Source organism: Xiphophorus couchianus, chromosome 3 (genome assembly GCF_001444195.1).
Source record: "Xiphophorus couchianus chromosome 3, X_couchianus-1.0, whole genome shotgun sequence".
NCBI classification, from domain to species: domain Eukaryota; kingdom Metazoa; phylum Chordata; class Actinopteri; order Cyprinodontiformes; family Poeciliidae; genus Xiphophorus; species Xiphophorus couchianus.
The window spans coordinates 20,488,819-20,508,431 of NC_040230.1; the positions used below are offsets into that span (position 1 = coordinate 20,488,819).

General features: G+C 36.9%; 1 protein-coding gene across 25 annotated transcripts in view; it reads right to left on the reverse strand.

Annotated features, from left to right (window-relative positions):
• Positions 1-19,613, reverse strand: part of LOC114142248 (focal adhesion kinase 1-like) — a 62,160-nt gene that overhangs the window by 14,156 nt on the left and 28,391 nt on the right. For 9 of the 25 annotated variants that reach the window (XM_028013408.1, XM_028013407.1, XM_028013400.1 and 6 more), the window contains 15 exons: positions 19,174-19,291; positions 18,851-18,881; positions 18,465-18,535; positions 18,069-18,086; positions 17,559-17,615; positions 15,409-15,429; positions 12,986-13,083; positions 12,354-12,438; positions 12,156-12,256; positions 11,242-11,357; positions 10,938-11,038; positions 10,735-10,824; positions 10,418-10,622; positions 3,829-3,940; positions 2,507-3,235 (listed from right to left, as the gene is read on the reverse strand). In XM_028013408.1, the coding sequence (XP_027869209.1) occupies positions 2,507-3,235; positions 3,829-3,940; positions 10,418-10,622; positions 10,735-10,824; positions 10,938-11,038; positions 11,242-11,357; positions 12,156-12,256; positions 12,354-12,438; positions 12,986-13,083; positions 15,409-15,429; positions 17,559-17,615; positions 18,069-18,086; positions 18,465-18,535; positions 18,851-18,881; positions 19,174-19,291 (1,953 nt within the window). The remainder of the gene's footprint in view (positions 1-2,506; positions 3,236-3,828; positions 3,941-10,417; positions 10,623-10,734; positions 10,825-10,937; positions 11,039-11,241; positions 11,358-12,155; positions 12,257-12,353; positions 12,439-12,985; positions 13,084-15,408; positions 15,430-17,558; positions 17,616-18,068; positions 18,087-18,464; positions 18,536-18,850; positions 18,882-19,173; positions 19,292-19,613) is intronic. The other 16 variants (XM_028013412.1, XM_028013422.1, XM_028013419.1 and 13 more) reach the window with 7 other exon arrangements.

Sequence of the window (19,613 nt, forward strand, 5' to 3'; positions counted from 1 at the left end):
TATTAACACAGTAATATTCTCCAACAAACATCTCAGGTTTTTACAATTTAGCTGTATTTACATTGAGATTAAATTACACAGATGGACTCTGAAGACAAAATGCTACACTGCTTTTTATTTTGGGGTATCAGAGTAAGTAGCAAAAACTGAAAATGAATACATAATTTCTCAGATTTTTATTTATCCATTTTTAAAATTATGTTTATTTTTCTTCAAATATGTACTACTTGGGCGACTGTGGCTCTATGGTAGAGTAGTCGTCTTGCGATCGGAAGGTTGTAGGTTCGATTCCAGCTTCCTCCTGCCACATGTCGATGTGCCTCTGGGCAAGGCACTTAACCCCAAATTGCCTACCGATCTGCGTATCGGTGTTATAAATGTGTGCGTGTTTGTGAGTGCGACTGGGTGAATGTGACTCTAGTGTAAAGCGCTTTGAGTGGTCAAAAATGACTGGAAAAGCGCTATATAAGTTCAGTCCATTTACCATTTAACTTTTCTTCAAATATGTACTGTTTTGTGGTCTGTTGAATTAAATAACCATAAAACAGATTGAATTGTGTGGTTCCGGTTTAAGCTTCCAAGGTTCTGTAAACTAAGTGTTCACACTCAAACAGGATCTGACTCAGTTCTTTGTCAGCATCAATCTTCAGACCACAGACAGTCTGAACCTGTATCAGACTGATTTCACAGAAGCATAACAAAAAAAAAAAACAAAACAAAAAAGAAAATCAAGAGCCAGTCAAAGTAAGCACCAGGATTGTCCAAGCTATGCCACAAAACTGAAAAACTGAGCTAAGAGCCGCCATTTTGAACTGCTCATGTATCAGACGCTGCTGTTTCCTTTACAACTAGCAAGAATCTTTAGCCGTATGTCAACTGATTCCCTGTAAAATAAATCTGTCTGGGTATTTCAAGTTTGTTTACAATAAAAAAAAGGGAAACCGTTACAAAATGGGGAACGCAAACCCTGACAGACCATTAAAACATTTAACACGGCATAAAAAATGTCTAAATCTGCCTCTTGGGCTTCACAAAATTATGCGATTTAAAGGCAGAACACTCTTAAAGAATGGTAAGATGGATTCTTGTGTTTTATGAACCCATCATTGTACCAAACATGCCCTAAAACAGGCACATAGTTACATAACTATTTAAGAATCTTTAAGGAATGCTGCAAAGCACAGTGTAATTAAGGTTTCCTTTTACTTCATGCATCTCTCAGGGAAACGACTCCACTTCAACACAGACACATCCATCACCGCCAAGGGCAACAGAGAGAGAGGCAAACATGCATTAGGAGCTCTAAAAGAATGACTCCTGGCTGATTCGAACTGGAGAACATCGGGACTGCTTCAACGTGAAAACCAAGCAGAGGCCTTAAATACTTTCCGTACTTTTGTCCATTTAGGAAAACATGCACTACAAAGTAATAATTTTGACGTGAAGCATGGACCTTTAACAGCCTCAAAAATGAGGGAGGAGAATCATGTAAAAACGCAAAACACTTCGAATTGACTGAAAGTTTAGCACAACATCTGATACCTTAAAGAAAAATAATTAACTATTCAATCCAGAACTGCACTGAATCATCCATGACTTTGCAGTTAGTGGTGTGTTTAAAATTAGCAAACAAAATCACTTCTCCATTACTTTTAAACAGTTTAAAATGTATTCTGTTCGGACGTTTTACGTGTCTTACATTAGCTCAGTGGATTGAAGGTTTATTACAACAATGACCCTCAGCAAACCAGAAATAGGCCGTAACAATCCAGATAACTATCTGACACAGATATAAATACGAGTCACAGTGGACAGCATCTCTACAGCCTGCGCTTGGTAGATAAAGGAAACTATCAGGGATAAACAAAAACAGATGGAGCGGACTGTTAATGAGGAAAGCAAACAAAATTAAAAGGTAAAGAAGCAGAAACTTGCAACTTCTCTATTTTGAGCCTAGAATTAATAGCCATGAAATAATCAGAAAAAGAACAAAAAAAGAAACAAAGCAGTAGTGTCCATTTTTACTTTTTGTGGCGTTAAATTTAAGATTAAAAAAATACAGAGCTTCTTATTTGTTCCTTGTCAACGTTTTCTATTTTGTTTTCTATTTTGAGTTTTTTGCACACTACCTAGAAACTAACCAGTCCAAATTGTAGATAATTTTAAAGTTTTCTTGTTAATTATTATTTTGTAATTGTCAAATCTTTGATCTTACCACATCAATTGTTGTTAGAAAGCAAGTGTTGCAAATAGAAAACTACATATATCTAATACTTTACCTCTGATTGATTTTTTCCATTTTTATCATTCAATATTACTGTTTAAATAGATAAATGTTTAAGCACAATACATAATATAAATTGACTTTCTCCTTCTGACATGCAATCTGGATATTTTTACAGGCTCAAAAATAGAGAAAAGCTGCAATGTTTTTGTGGTAAATGCACAGAGATTGGTTTAGTGGTTAAGAAAACACATTAGTACACCTGAACTGCACACCACCTGCCTGGAAGGGTCTGGACACGGCTCCTTCAGAAGATGGAATAGCAAGCAGCATGTGGGAGGTTGACATTGGACTGGGTGAGTGAAGGCTGGCCGAGGACAGATTACAGGACACTGAAAGGACGTTGTCAGTGTGCGGAGGGAAAAGCGGGGCGCTCCAACCTGACTGCACTGCAGTGTGCTGGGTCAGAAGGTCAATAGAGCAAGGGTTAGTCTGGGTATCAGGGTGAAAGCTGGGAAAGCTGGGCGGTGACTGCTTATAAGGACAAGAATTTGACAAACTGCAGTGCAGCAAGTCAAAGTTTGGATTGGGTTGGGGAAGGAGTGGAGAGAAGTGCCAAGGAAAGGAATGGCTGCTGTTGGCTAGGGCATTGGTCGTGATGGGGGTCCCAGTGTAGGTTGGAGGAAACCACAAAGGAGAAAATGTCAAATCAGAATTGAACTTAGAAGGTTCCTCAGACAAAGATCTTTTATAAAGAGGTGTTCTTTGTAGTAGAGGTGAGTTAGGCTCAGAACTGGTAGAGGAGAAAAAATGAGTGGGAAAATTCAGAGGTAGCGAGGCGAGAGGTGGAGCGGGTGAGTGGGAGGAAGAGGAGGGAGATGATGGATGAGCGTTTCCAGTGCAGAGGGAAAGCTGAGAGGCAAAGCGCTGGTTTTGTTGGCAGTGATGAAGAGGAGGAGCAGAAATACAATCCAGACTGAAGGTGGGCTGCAGGAATGGACGGCGGATGGGCTGCAAACAGAGAGACAAAGGTAGAGGAGGTGGAGGGAAAGAAATGAAGCCATGAAAAGCAGAGGTGTGCAGGTGGAGGAGACGGAGAGGATCAAACCACAAACAACCATGTTCCTGAATGTAATACACACCGTTTATTCCCAAGAACATGAATATGTTGCAGTAAGTCTAGACATGAACCATGTTTATGAATGACCCAAACCCTGGAAATCACTTCTCTCAGTCTCCTTAAAGAAAATGTTGGCTTCTGATGTAACCAAAAGAAGTTATGAGATGCTGGCAGCACATGAATCATAGTAATGAGTCAGGGTGAAGAAGCTGGAGAAAAAATGTAAGGCGGAGCAGTGAGATGTGAGGGATCATTGTAGAGTTAAAAAAATATATTGATTATAACTGAAGACTATTACATTTGACTAATCTATTAAAAATTGAGCATTGAAATGTCTCCTAGAAGAAAACAAAGCAAATTTTAACAAGAAATTACACATTGAAAAAACAAGACATCCAACATCACTGAGAAAATAACTTTAAAAGTGAAAAACTGGTTTTGAAACCAAGACCGTCTCACACACACCAGTGTATCACCATCTTACTTTGGGTGGCGCTTCATCCGGCCCTCCGGAGTCCCAGGAAACGGTGACCTGCCGCCTCATCTCCATCCTGTTCCTCTCTTTCTGCTGGAGCTTCTCCTCCTCCAATATTGTGCTAAGAGAAAACATAGTGAAAGAAGGAACGTATTTAATAAACATTTCATTAAAACAGATATATTAACAAATGTGAAGAAGAGAACAAGAAGCTTGTTTTGATATTTGTGACTATTATTTCACTGTAGTGATTCTTGAATCTCCTTACAAAAACTTTGTGAAGCAGCGTAGATGTCACTGCAGAAAACATGCACACGCATTTTCATATTGTTTTTAAATAAAAGTTGTTGGTGCTTAAAAAAATCAACGTATATATAAAAGCATCCACCAAAAGTTTACAGTAAAAAAATAATAATAAATGTTTCTATTTCTGAGTTTTCTCATAATGCTCTACAAAATTTAAAACATTAGAAAAGAGAAAATTTATAAAAATTAAATTAAGCATTTGTCCATACATGGTTTAGCTCTTTTATAAAATGCGGTATTTTCATAATTAGCTCAGAATAACTTCCAAGCAAGATTACCTGAAAGCAGACCACAAGACGATATAAGAAGTCTCCAAAACCTAAAACGTCATGATTTGACCTAGCAGCCTCTTGCTATTGCTGATATGAAGTAAATTGTCTGAACAATCAGAACGAAAACGCACGAGTTTCGCTCTCTAACAAGTCAATTCATCATTATTAAGTTCTAGGAAAGAAATCTCATACAAACTCTAAAGCAACGGGGTGGAAGTGTCAATGCTTGGGGAAGCTGCAGCAAGACATGTTCAACCCACGTTCATTAAATCCCCTGTGTTTTGTTGTTGTTGTTTTGTTTTTTTCTGTCAAGAAAAAACTGTGAAACTGAGAAAGAGTGTAAAAATGAGAACAAAATCAATATAATTATATCATTGTAATATAATGTGCATTCTCAATAAAAATGTGAATAAAAAAAGAAAAGAAAAGGAAAAGGGAAAGTCCAAGCCAAATACCAGGTTTAGAACTTATTGAAGTATTGAAGAGTTAAAACAAACCATTTTATTTAAGAGCTCTCGCAAACATTTCGAAGCTAAAAGTGAAGATTTGGGCAAACTTTCCTCAGACAGATGTAATAGACCAGTAGATTTCTATGAGAAGCTTATCACTAAAGTTATTTCAGCCAAAGGGAATGTTGCTAGCTCCTAATGAACAGTGTCCTAACTTTTTTAATGCTAGAAATCCCATTTTTGTTGACATCTCTTGTTTAATAAGTAAAACAAAAAAATAAAAAAATGAGATCATATACTGATAATATATACAGTATATATACTGTATATACCAACGAAAGCAAAACGGTTTAAGTTTTCAGTTTCAAAATAAAAGCAAAATTTCTGTGTTTACCTTGCAGCGCTCCCAGAACCTCCGCAGTGATCCAGCGACTATTTAAATTCCTATAGCTATAATGCTTCACTCAATTTTAATTCTGAAACAATTGCCTCCAGTATAAGCAAACTGCTGTATAAACTCTAGCAGTAAATCTGCCTGTAAAATTGCTCAAGAACTCACTGACTCACTTAAAATTAGGCAACATCCCACGCCTTCTCGCGCAGCCATTTCAGTTCCCATGAAGAAGCCAATAGATACCACACAGAAATTTACAGTTTCCATAGAAAACTGAGGCTAAAGAAACCCAAACTGTCAAAGACGCTGACTTGGAGGCGTGGAGGCCACAAAAGAGAAAAACGTTCTGTTGCAAACTCAAGCTGAACTGACCATTAATACAGACTTCCGATACCCACCCACCCTGAGGGCAAGAGATATTTCTAGTAACATCACCGCCCTCCTGTCCTTTTGTCTCCTGTGGAGTATTTGTGTGCTGTGCCACCTGTCCGAGTCCATCTCCTGTACGGCCTTTTCTTCCATCACAATTGTCTAAATCTCTTTTGTACAAATAAATCAGAGCACAAGGTAGTGAAATGATCCCAATCTTTATCCATAATTAAACCTGAAGAATAACACGCTGACAGAAGAGCAGATTTAGTGTTTTTACTACTTTACATATAATAAAAATTGGTATTGAGAGTTTATTCTAAAATGTTCAAACTTCTGTTTACTCAGAAAACAATATTGCAGAGGTTTTCAGAAATGTATCATCTACAATAATACATTTTTACTGTTAGATATCAGGTCACTTTTTTAGTAACATTTTGAAACTTAATACAAAACATTGGGATTTCCCATAAGAGATATATGTTTTTAACAAGTTAACTGGACAGTATTTTCTTGACAGATATGTTTATGCAGTTAATTTTTCACAGGTTGAACATTTATTTTATTTTTTAAATTCAACAGGCAAGCCTCTCTTCCTTCACCTGGTAATCCCCACAAACATGTATGATGACGATACCGTCAGCAGTATGGCAACTTCAACACACACAAGTAAGCAAACCTCCAACGACCCCACCCCCGCTGATCTACAACACACAAGCACCTGGAATAACACGGTGTAAAAAAAACACAACTCAAGTAAATTGAACTCTTGCAACTCAAAAGTCGGATTATCAAGCTAAAGGAAAATCAGAAAAATAAAACTGTGCCACATCACAGAACAGTCATAGACAGAGTGTTCCTCTGTGCTTTGTAAGACTGTTAACACACTTTAATCCTTCACAACCTAACACCAGACCATTCACTGCTACTGAGAAGTGATCTGATTTGATCACCACGAAACCAAATTACACTTTTTAAGAAATCAGTTTCAAAACATAATTTACCAGTTTCAAGTTTTACATCAAGTGACTTTTGTCCATCTTGATATAAAAACCTAAGCTGAGTTTATTCAGAAAAAAGGTATAGAAAGTAACCATTTCTTCCAGCTTGCAAACCTTTTCAACAGTAAGCGTTTTTAAGATGTGTGACACGACTCTTCGCCCAAGATGTCACTGTGTTGGGGCTTTACTGGTGGTCAAAAAACAAAACATTAAGTAATCCATTATTTGCACCTTGAAAGAAAAATTCTATTGCTTCTTGAACTATCCAGTCAGTTAAGGCGTTACCCACAGTGTTGTAAGAAAATATGGATGTTTCTCAATAATTTACAAACTCAAAAAAGCATAATTCTACATAATTCTGTTTATGCATGTAACGCCAAATCACTACACATCTTGGTTTAGGAAAAATAATAGCACCGATAATATGGGGCAGAAGTCCAAACAATGTTACCAACATGTGAATAAAACTTTTTTCTCAAAGCAGAATTGCATCTAAAACTCCACTGGGCAACATGCATCAATCAATCAACCACTCTACCTCACAACTAGGATAATAATATTCCAACATTGGGAGCCTCTGTAGTCTGGCTTTGGCTCTCAGAGTAGAGGATTACATTAACCCGTCTGGATTTTACCTTCATTTATTCTCGATGGCAAGTTGTAACTCCTGGCAGCTGCCACCTGTGAAAACACCCATTCCCTTACACACGTTGGCCTAGCATCAAGGACATTTGTGGTATTCGCTGAGAGCTGCATATTCGGTTAGCAAGGCCTACAGCTGATATTATGATAGAAAAACCCGGCAGACCAAAGGTAATCCAAACTCCTCACATCTACAATATTCTCACAGATGCTGCCAGCGGCCACAATAAACATCATCAATATTGATTCTTTTTCCAAACCACAAAATTATTCACAACTGTGCGGCCGTGTCAAGATGTTTTTTAGTCAAAGCTTCATTTTGTCCACTTACCACCCGGATGAAAAAACCTCACCCACAATTTGTCTTTAGTCTGACAGAAAATAAAAACCCGACATATGGCTTATGTTATAAAACTAACAGGTTTTTCATAAAGTGAAGGCCTGTTGCTAATAAGAAAGAAAAGCAGATGGCAGGAGACTGCATGTAGAAAGATGGAGCTTTACAGAACATCTATTTTTAAAATCTACTTTTAACAGACAGTGAAAAGCAAAATATGTAATCTATCTTGATTCTGAAATCTGTGTTTTCTATTGAGAGCTTCACTCGTGTGGAGGTTACATGACAGACATCTGTCTTGCCAGGTAACAATGTTCAAAATGCAGGAAATTATGTGGCTGGAGAAAATAGACACCTTAAAAATCTTTTGGCAATATTCACCTTCATTGATTAAGAAAACATTATTTTAGCTATTAAAACTTTCAATTTATTTGAAATGTTTTACTGGGAAAATGTTGAAATTGGTCTAATAACAAGTAGAACAAAGTTAGAATATGAAAAAACCTCTTACACTTTGACTTCTTTACCACAGACGTATCCTTGCTTTTCAATTACAGAAATGATAGAGCTGAAACATAACTTTCAAAAAACTACAAGTCTTTTGACGCCTTAGTGATTTTGACTTGTTGACTAATGGTGGTTGGGGAAAGCTCTGCCCTAACTGGACTTCATCTCAAACCTCTTCCAGAGTACAGAGAAAATATGAGTAATTGCCATTTCTAGCCTAAAATGTGAGGTCACAAAAGTCTTAAATGAAAACCTACATACAGCATTTTAAAAAGACTAAAATACTTTTTAAAACGTTTTGAAGAGTGACTTTGATTTTTATGTCAGTGCTAACCAGCAAGCTGATTTTCACAGTTATCAATATAATTTGAAAAATTATATTAGTTTGCAAAATGTATATAGATTGTCCCCTATCTCATTTAGAATGTGCATTATTTTTATTGAACTAATGTGAAACATGTTTTTAATAAATGTGGGTTTTACACCCAATTAAGAAAAATTTAATTGTATTTGCTGCTGCCACTTGAACTTTGTGCCATGTTCTCTGCTCCAAAGAGAGAACACATTAAAATTTGGAAGCACAAAATTTAGGAAGCAGAAGAATAACCTTTTTTTAATTTTTTTGTACCTGACTAACCGGAAGAGCAATGACCTAAGCTATGAGCAAAATGATCAATAAGTAAGATCATTACTGAGAGTAAACTTATCAGAGTTAGCCCACTTCTTTAAAGACTGCAGCTGTACATGTCAAGTCTAGTATGTCCTAAAAAAACTAAAGCAAAAGCCATGAACATGTATGTGGCACATTATAATTATAAATGTTCTCTCAGCAGAGTTAACCCTGTGGTCAATGTGCATTACGGCTGTTCTGAAGACCCCATGTGGGATAAAATGTCTATCGCTGTCAAAAAAAACAAAACAAAAGAAAATATAATCCCTGGTAGAGAGTTCGCTACATGGAACACAATTACAATCCTAATATGGACCATATGATACAAGTTTAATTGTTAATTTTATGGCACTTTGAAGCTAGTGTGTTCTCAAGCTCATTTAGTACGACGCAGTTCTAATCTTACCTCAGTTGGAGCATAACATTTCTAATTTTAGGCAAGTAGTTAATTTTCTTAATAACTAGTAGGTAAATGCACCTTTTCAAGGGTTTGTTGCATTCTCAGCAACCTGAAACCTGCTCAGTCTTATCTGATCTCAACATGCAGAGGATGTGCTGTGCTGATAGAGAACTTCTCTTTCCAGGTAAATCTCGTCACAAAGCACTGATGCGTCATCGGCTAACAACGTAAAGCATGATCCAGGTTCCAGGAATAAACTTATCTCTGTCATCAATAAAGCTCTGTTACTATGGCGATGAAAATATCATTAGACCAAACAGTAGGTTCAATACAGTTTATGTACTGTATGTCTGCTCAGAGAATAAGTAGATCCTTGGGATCAAAAAGTAGGACTAGTACAGTCAACATTGTCAGTCACCACCTGAGTAAAAATCCCCTATCTGCTTTTATGCACTCTACTGAGGCCAGGGTGATTTTTTTATGTGGATTAACTGGGAAAGAAATCGAGAAAGTGTTGTGTTTTCTGAACAATAATAATAATGTTATTCATCATCACTTTGTCACACCTGGAGAGACTAATGGAGGTTTTTAACTTCATTAAGTAAGACAACAATTTCTAGTAAAAACATGGAACCAAGTAGAGAAAAAGCTGCTCCTTGTAAACTTTGTCCAGAATTATTTATATCCTGGGACTATTTATGATGACTAATGTGTTGAATTCCAGCAATGCAGAAATGCTGCACAGCTGTAATTTACTCAGAAATACGGAGAGATAGTTCGCCTCCCAACCAGTCATCTGAAAATATACAAGAAAAAAAGTTGGTTGTTCAATTTCTCTCCTCTTTGTGTGTGCTCATTTCACTGAAATCACACAGAGAGTGACACCTGCTGTTAGGAAAAAGTCAAGTGCTTCATTTGGTTAACATTTACTGCATTTCTTTGATCAGTAGCTTTTCTGGTTGAGTCCCTGTTTTAGAGGGAGGATAAACAATTGAGCCAAACCATAAAGAATATCAGGATTAATTCTCATGACAGATCTTTAATCTGAAATTTAAAAATAAATGTAAAAATACCTAAGCTGTAAGTATAGCACTGAATACATTTTCCACAACACTTGCAAGCAAACATTTCTTCATTGGAAGTAAAAATCGTACATTTTCCTAAACAACGTTTGTCCAAAAACTTCTGAAACACACACACACTGGCATAAACCACATGAAAACCGCTAAATAATCCAATAGACTGCAGTACCTGAGTTGTGTTTTAAGTTCATTGAATCGTGGCCTTTTGCTGGGATCGTACGACCAACACTTTGTCATCAGGCTGTACAGGGTTGGGGGGCACTGAGGGGGCATGGCCAGGCGCTCGCCGTTCTCTATCCTGCCGATGACGTCGTTGTTCTTCACGCCCTGGAAAGGCTTGATGCCGTACATCAGGATCTCCCACATGCAGACGCCTGTGGAGTGAAACAGACACATTGGCTGTGAAGACAAGTTGGATGTAAACGCCTGCAGCTTCACAGAAACAAACTGTGATGAGGAAAAAGGAGACTGCGGCTTTAAGCGTACCAAACATCCAGACATCGCTGGCTGTAGTGAACCGTCTGAAGTTGATGGATTCTGGAGCCATCCATTTAATGGGCAATTTACCTTTAGATGCTTCAAAAGGGGAATAAAAGGAAGTATTTACTTTACGTGTCAGTTTGGTTCTTTAAACACTTATAAAATAACTAAAGAGTAGTTTGCAAAGTGCCTCTGTTGAATTCAGATACCTTTATAATAAGAGCTATCCTCCATGTATCTGGAAAGGCCGAAGTCCCCCAGCTTTACACAGTCGACTGTGGAGACCAACACATTTCGCGCTGCAATGTCCCTGGAGAGTAAAAAACAAGATACTCACATATTTTTCAGAAGGTTTTTAGTCACACAAAGATGCACTTCCATTATTATCTAAATATTTGTGTTCTAGTGAATAGCACTAAAATAAGGACAGCAACTCTTCTAAATTGCCTTTTTGTACAAGACTTGGACTATGTCATGGTTGGTTGTGCTGCTTGATGATAATCTCGTTTGTACCTGTGTACGAAGCGCTTGCTCTCCAGGTATGCCAGTGCTGTGCTGAGCTGATAAGAGTACAAGATGAGAGTGGCCAGATCTAGACTGTACTTCCTAACCTGGAGAAATGACCGTAACTATGGAAAAAAGAGGGAAAAAACACAAGGTATAAAAGCAAAAGCTTAAACCAAAAATTGAAAAAAAAATATATATATATATATAATTATGGGACAGAAAATAAGAAACCAACAATAGAACACATGGCTCTCAGTAATGTACACACCCTGTTAAAATACTAAGTTTTTGTGATGTAAGAATAAGGAACTACAATGAATTATTTAAATAATGAAGCACAAAATCTTTTGGGGCGTGAAAAAATAAAAATAAATTATGCATTTTTTGCCTCCAAGAAGTTTTCTTGTCAAATTTAAAAGGAAATTGATTATTGTCTAATTTTTTACATCACAAAAATCTGTTTAAGCCTTTTTAACAGTGGTGTATAGATTTTTCTCACCCACCTAGTCACTTAATCCCTGTTTGCATTATTTATAGAGCTTTTAGTAAACATCTTGGCCTTTCAGTAAAGGACATGACGTTACAATCACCTCCCATTCATCTACTGAATAATTCATACTGGAATGGTGTAACAGATTTTCCTGCTTACAGTAATTAGGATGCTTCATTGTAATCAATAGATCCTGAAAACATTCAGAATCATTTTTGATTTCCACATTATTTAACTCTGTAGACGTTCATTAAATCACGTAAAAAACGGATCGCTTGATTCCAACAATCAGATTGTTTTCAGATTTATAAATGCAGCATTGTATCCCCTCTACAAGTGTAGCACAGCAGTATTGAAAAATTAAACAAGAAGAAAGATAAGAAACACAAATTGTTGAATCATTAATGCAAGTCTGACTTTTAATCATTACCTCCCCAAGTGTGCAGAGCTCCATGATGATCCACACTGGATTCTCTGTAATGACTCCCATCAGCTTCACTATGTGAGGATGGTCAAACTGACGCATGGTCACTGCATAGAAAACATCCACAGATCTTCCAATAAACATTTACTGCTCTTCGTCTGCAAGAACTTATCACTAACAAATATATACATGCAAGAATCTTACATGCTTCCTGCAGAAATTTTTCCCTGACGCTGTCTGACGTCGAGTTCTTACACGTCTTCACTGCCACAGACAGAGCTGGGTTCTCCTGTGAGAAGTACAGCATAGAAAAATCAGAAGTTACAGTAGTATAATAGAGACAATCAGATACAAATGTTTACATCTACAAGAAAACTGGAAAAATAAGTAGTTTTATACTTGGCACGTGACATAAGTAAGTAGTAAATTTATTTTACAGGTTACGCCAAACATTTCTATGATATATACTGATCCAAGACTTTAAAATATCATCAACAGGATCCAACAGAAACTGACATGGTATCATACCGATATTACTAGTATTATTACAATTGTTTTAGAATGTTTAATGTGTATTTCTTTCATTGTTATGAAGCAGTAAACCATCCAAACTGTGCCTCTGTGACTCAGCGTTACTGTAAAACACTACAGTTTCACAAAAACCTCATCTTGCAATTTGAGCTTAGGTACTGTCAAGGATAATATGAAACAAATGTGCTAGAAAAATGCTAAATGCAGCAATTAAACAAATAACAGAACAGTGTATCCCCCCCTTTTATTTTTGAATTTGAAATAAGGACAGAAGGTGCAATTAACATAAGATGGAGGATACGTGCCTGGCTGATGTAGACTCCTTGGTGGACATCTCCAAACTGACCCTCACCGATGCAGCGCCCCAACTCAATACAATCCCGCTGAATCTCGTAGTCCCGCGCTACACACAGACAACACACACATAGGTTTGTACATCAAAAACAATACAGAAACACAAGAACAAAGTTTTTAATTTACTACCCTTTCACACATTGATCTTCATTTATTCCCTTTCCAAGCTTATTAGAGTACTTTACAGTGTGCTTACATTCATGCTGCAAATTAAAGTAAAAACTACCCACATCTAAGCACTATATATTGTCATACAAATTTAAGCAGTATGTTTAATTCAGTTCAATTTGAAATGAAAGCATAAACAAATAAATGACACCTTTTGTAGACCACAGTCATATTTTCAATTTTTGATCTTTTACTCTGACAAGCTTGGCTTTTATTGCACTCAGCACAGCTTCTTCTGAGCAACATGCAACAACAGCATCAGCAAACCACAGCGACTCATGCCACATAACACAGATGACTAACGGCCAATAAAACTCAATGTATGGCGCTGGTCAGAGGGTTTTCTACACTTGTGGCATGAATGTCATTCATTTGGCCTTTTAGTAATCTGTTTGTACTGTTCTGTTTCCACGGTGGACTCATCAACATTAAGCATGATAAAAATTTACTTCTGTTTACAGGGGGAAACTAATCTCTGGTGGAGTTAAATTTAGGTTTTTACACCCAAGAACACTGAGCCATGTAAGCATGGAGGTAGTACCATCATGCTAAAGGTTTGTTTTCCTGCCAGTGACATTGATGCATTTAACAAAGTTAGTGAAATAGTAAAGAGGGCAGACTGTCTCCTAATTCTAAAGCTTGACCTCAAAGCAGCAACTACCTGCTTGAAACTTGGACTTATATATATGTTCCAACAGGAAAGTTATCATAAACTTGTATCAAAACTCTAAATGGCCCAAAACTCAACCCTTTTAAAAATGTGTTGACTATGCTTAAAAAGCTTAGCCTGTGCCAGGATATTAACCAATTTGAAGAAGCGATAGCAATTCAGATAAAAATCCTCAGTCTGTTGGGAAAGTTTCGCCGCTCACACCGTCAGGATTCTCCTGAGAGTTTCCTTTCTACTTCTGCCACATGCATGATCAGGAGACGTTTTTGCAAAGTCAATGACTCAAATAAACTGCTTAGGCTTCCTTCAATAAGTCACTTTTGTACCAATTGACATAATAAGCTGAACTTGAACACTGCATTTAACTCAATATGTCTGTATGACTGAGTTGAATTTGACTTTATGTTTTTGTAAATAAATCTGTCTTGTAAAATGCTGTGAGGTGACTCCTGGTTGTGACTTGGCTCAACTAAATTCATTTGTGATAAATTCAAATTTGTGGGTCCATCTCCTGTTTTTAGGATTTATTAAAAGTTGTATGCTGTATTTTAAATGAGTTAAAATCTCAAATGGAATGCCATTCATGTCCAAGAACATAGTATATGTAAACCTCTGACCGACATGGAAAATATAAACATAAAATTTTATGTTGATTTAAATAGAATGGAAAAAGTCAGGTGGGATGTGTAATAAATTAATAAATCATTGCTGTCAAAAAATAAACTTAACAGGCTCATATGTGTATAAACATGTATCCTTGTTTGGTCAGTCAATTTCTTGTATTGTAGGAAAAGAGGACTCTGTGAAATTCAGGCTGTTAAATGCTGGTGGTTGGCTCTGCCCAACCCGACTTTGTCCATATTATTATCACATGAATATTACATGAAGCTACAAATGTCCAGTTACGGAAATCTCTTCTTTTATGATAATTACTACAGTTTATATGGGACTTTTAGAGAAAGCAGATTGAAGCAGTAAAAAGATTGGAATAATGATGTGCTAAATGTGGAAGTCGCATTTAGTGCACATCAATAAAAATGTTTCTTTTAAGGCACTAAAATGGCACCATTATCTGCGTTAGTGGTCCATATGTCACATTCTGAAATTTGTAAATTCATGACTTCACCTAAACTTTTTGGTTCATAAACTTTCCAAAAGGAAACACTCCAAATAACCTTCCATGATCCGATTATATCAGTATTTTTATATTTGGATTTGACTTTTATGTTCTACAGTAGTGCAAAGATTTTATCACTTTAAGTTTCGTTTGACTTTTTTAATGATACTGAAAACATGTCTTTTTTTTTTTTTTAATAAACCAATGAAATGCAAACAAGGTAAACAATTGGATTCAAGTTCTGAAGCTTTCACCAGCTGAGCCAGAACTGATAGCACAACCACACACAAGGGAGGAAGTAAAGTACAGCTATAGGAAAATGTCACGGGCTTAATTTTACTGGTGCAAGCAAACATGAAAGAGGGTCACAACAACCACCAAATGAAAGAGTCGTCAACATGGTGTGTTCCAATCATTACCTTGATCTAGTCCATAGTATTCTGGGAAAACGGGTTAGGTATAAGAGACTTTGTTATTTAGATCAATATGACAATGACATAAATTAGGCCGGGGCCTGAATGTAACAGATTACTCTGGTAAGTGTTCAGAAAATAAAATTAACCTGCTCAAAATATCTATCTATAAATGTTTTGCTGAATGAAAATCTCAAAAAACACTACTGATCAGTCCTGGCTTATCAGAAAAGTACTGGAGGTGTATTTAAAAAAGTTAACTGATGATTTGTCAAAAAAAAAGGCCATGTTCTGGTTGTATGGATATGTCTACAATATCCAAACAACATTTTATGGCAGGTTACATGGGCAAGTTTATTAAAAAAACGTGCAAAATATTCTCACTTTAAATGTCAGCAACTTCCTCTCACATTACATTAAAGTCCACTCACCCATCTTCTCTGCCTCTCAATGTTGTTTATCAACCATTGCATAGGCATGAATAAATCTAAACCCAGAGGTCAGGCAGCACACAGCAGCCACAGCAAGCTCACATCACTGTCTTATATCACTAAAAGTATGAACACTCTGTGTCCGAACACGGAGAAGTAAGGAGCAGGATGGAGAACAGATTTGTTGACTGTAACTCCGACAACGTGTAGTAATTAAGAAGCTGTTTTTAATGAGTATATACTCTTGTACACAATCCAATCTATAAAAACAGATTTAATGAGTAATTGATGTTTTTGAAAAGTTATCTGTGGAAGCAATTATCACCACTGAAAAATAAATGATGTTATAATAACACCACACCCCTGCCAAAAATGCACTGCAGTCAATATCCGAGCAATTTTTATTGTGAACTATTAGGATAATAAATAAAAAAGGAACTAAACACAGTTTCTGTGGGGCATTAAATAAGTCAATGCAACACCTTCACAATTCAGCAGCACTGGCATCCCATACTCAGCTGTCAAAATAAGTCACAGTGTCTCTGTTTCCAGGCAGGTTTACAATAATAAAAAAAAGATGATTCTTTGCTTCAAAATGTTATCAAATGTTCCATAATCCTTCATTGCAGCATTACCAGACAACAGATTTGTTTTTGGGATGCTGTGCAGAAAAGTTTCACACTTTTTCTCAAAATTGCACAAATCTTCTTCACGGCCCTGGGAATACAAAGGCTTTTCTACCACCAGAGTTTTCCTCAATGATGAGGAAAGCAGAGAAAACAATCTATAGAAAACAAAATCAGGTCACAATAGGTGCTCAGTGGTAAAGAGTAGCTTATGGTCTATCCATACACATTCATGTGCTGAGAAACAAATTCTGTTCGGGACTTTTAAGCATCATTCGAATATGGGAATACTTTCTATCAGATGTCTTGACAAAGAGGATTTAAAGTAATTCTGTTATCAATTCAATACACTCTTCACCATTTTCATTCTCACCTCCTTTTCAGCAAAAAACTCCATGCAGTATCTTCAGTAAGAGTCACAAATACACGTTGCATTTAAGCTACAAAGGCAAATAAGACAACACTGATCTCGGCACCAAGTCTATGTGCAAATGGTGTTTGCATTCCTCCCTAAGGCTGCTGGTTTCAGTGTTAACACAGTGAATTTTATTGGTTTGTTTATTACTCTGTGAGGTTCAGAGGGCTCTAAATTTTGAATTACAAAAAATAAAATAAAATTATAATAACCTTGACAAAAGATGTTATAATGTGGAATGCTTAGTGTTAAGCCTTAAATTAGCAGTCATTGTGTAAAATATAGTTTCATTCAAAAACTGAGCCAGACTTCTATTCAGAATTATTCAGAAGTGCTTTAAGGTCTGTATTAATTAAGTAAACACTTTTCATTTTCACTTATGACCTCAGGACTTAAAGAGTTGACTAAATTATTGATTTAGTTTAAATATGAATACTGTTTTTCCTGGTTTTATGGCAGAACATACCAAAGGTCTAACCTAAAATCTCAAAAGTTAACAGGTATTCAAATTAAATCAATCATTACATACCATTAAACTGAGGCTTTTTCTTATTTAATAATGCAGCACACAAGTCTCTATAGACCTCTACTTAATTTATTTCCAAAACCTTGAAATGATGGACAGTCCCTCACTAGGTAACACATCAGCTTTATCAACAACATTTAAAAGAAAGGTCTACTTACTTGAAGGCATGGTGTAAGTGTCCTCCTCATCGATGATCTCAGCATAGTCGTCTGTTTCTGCAGAACCAGAGTCCATTCAGGAACCAGAACCAACAAACATAGTCACTTTGTTGGTGACAAAATCATCGAACTAAGCTAGGTTGGATCAATACTTAACATCTTCAGGGTAAAGAACCAAATCAATAGATTGTCACCATACCCAACTCCAAGCACATGCACAACATTTATACATGTTTATGTACTACTGAGCAGATCCCCACTTTAGAATGAGTCATAGGAGTACAATAGTGAGGGAAACATACAGACAGACAGTCAAGAGGAAAGGGGAGGGTTGGAAAGTTTTTTTTCAATCCACAGAAACAAACTGAAGGCAAACAGCCTGAGTCATGGGTCACAAAAAGATTCACAGGCAGAGACCAAGATACTTCACACACGTACAGCATGCTAAATCAAAACATGATTTATTATGTTGCTAATTAAAAGAAGTTAAATACAGAGAGTGAGGTTTACCATCGCCACTAATGTGACCTGCAGAGCCGCATGCAGCAAAAAAACACAAACAGGAGCAAAGAGAGAAGCGTTAGTTTTATAGTTAAAATTAAAAAACATAACTAGTGTCACATAACTAATCGATACATTTCTACAGAATTCAAGATGGTTTCACTTGAAACTGTAAATGTGAGTCAGAGGTCAGCAGAGAGACAGAGAGCAGAGACAGAGTGGCAGTGACTAAAGCTCTCCACGGACACATCTGGTCAGACAAGGACTCTTCTCTGCACACACAGATGAAGCTTTATGGAGGAATTTGGCTCCACACACGTATCTAAAGCCCGTTTTACAACTCTGATCACATTGGGTCATTCATGACATTTAAGAAGAAGCTGTGTGACTGGCTGGCATCGTTACCTGACACGCAAACAGCCCGGGTGCGTACTCCATCCATCCGCTTCTCCATCCGCTTCTCATGATTTGAAACTCTGCGGCACAAATTTCTTTCATATTAAAAAAAATACTGCATTGAACGTAAACAGCTGCAAACAGGTAAAAGCCAATTGAAATACATAACTAGGTTATGAATCAGAAAATTATGAAGCCAAATGAGAGTTAATCAAAAAATGATTTTTAATTATTGCTTGAGTAATGAAAAGAGCTATATGACAGAATTATTGAAATGAACAGAAATAAGTCTATCAATTACTCTGTGTGTAATAATTATATATGAGATTAAGCACTAAATATTTTTTTCTATAAGATTTATTGACATGCATTTCTACAACCAAGAGCTTACTCACTTTGGTATCGAAGGAAGAGCTCTGTCTCCCTCTGCAACAACAAGACAAGCAGATCAACAAGTGTGAAACAATCTAAAGTGAGAGCCCAAACTTGACTGTTGTTTCTATGAAGCCTCAGCTACTTGTAGAAAAAGTGCACAGGCTGGTTATTATTCATAGGGACGAGCACAGGCGAGTCATCAGCATTAAATGGCATCTGCTTTTGGGCTATGTGTTTTACAACAACACACTCCCCCCCCCCCTTTTATTTGAACCGCAGCAGCATTGAAAACATAAACTCAGTGGCACATCAAAATACAAAACTATATAGCTACTCAACATACCTTTATGAACTCTAACAATGAAGGAGCGCGTAACCGAGGAAACGAGACGACAGTAACCGTCAATCAAGTCAGCCATGTTTTCTGCTGTATTCAGCAACGCTGTCGTGACAGTGAGGGGCTGCAAACACAGGGAGAGAGACAGAAGGATCAGTGTAAGAGCGGGACAGGGAGCTGCTTCACAGTGACACAATGAGAGCTTCACTGATAATAATGTCCCCTATCAGAGTGTGTGCACTCAGCCCTGTGCCAATACTGCAGCGGTGATGCACACATGCAGCATCCGGCTGCACAAACACGCGCTCTGAAACCCACGAGAAGATGGCAACCACTGCTGCCCCAATCCTTATTTAATTTCTAATGCAAACTTTTATACTCTTTGGTCAGCATTTTATAACTTTGTGCAAGAGGAATCTTCTCAATGGTTGGTGATTTTTAAGTAT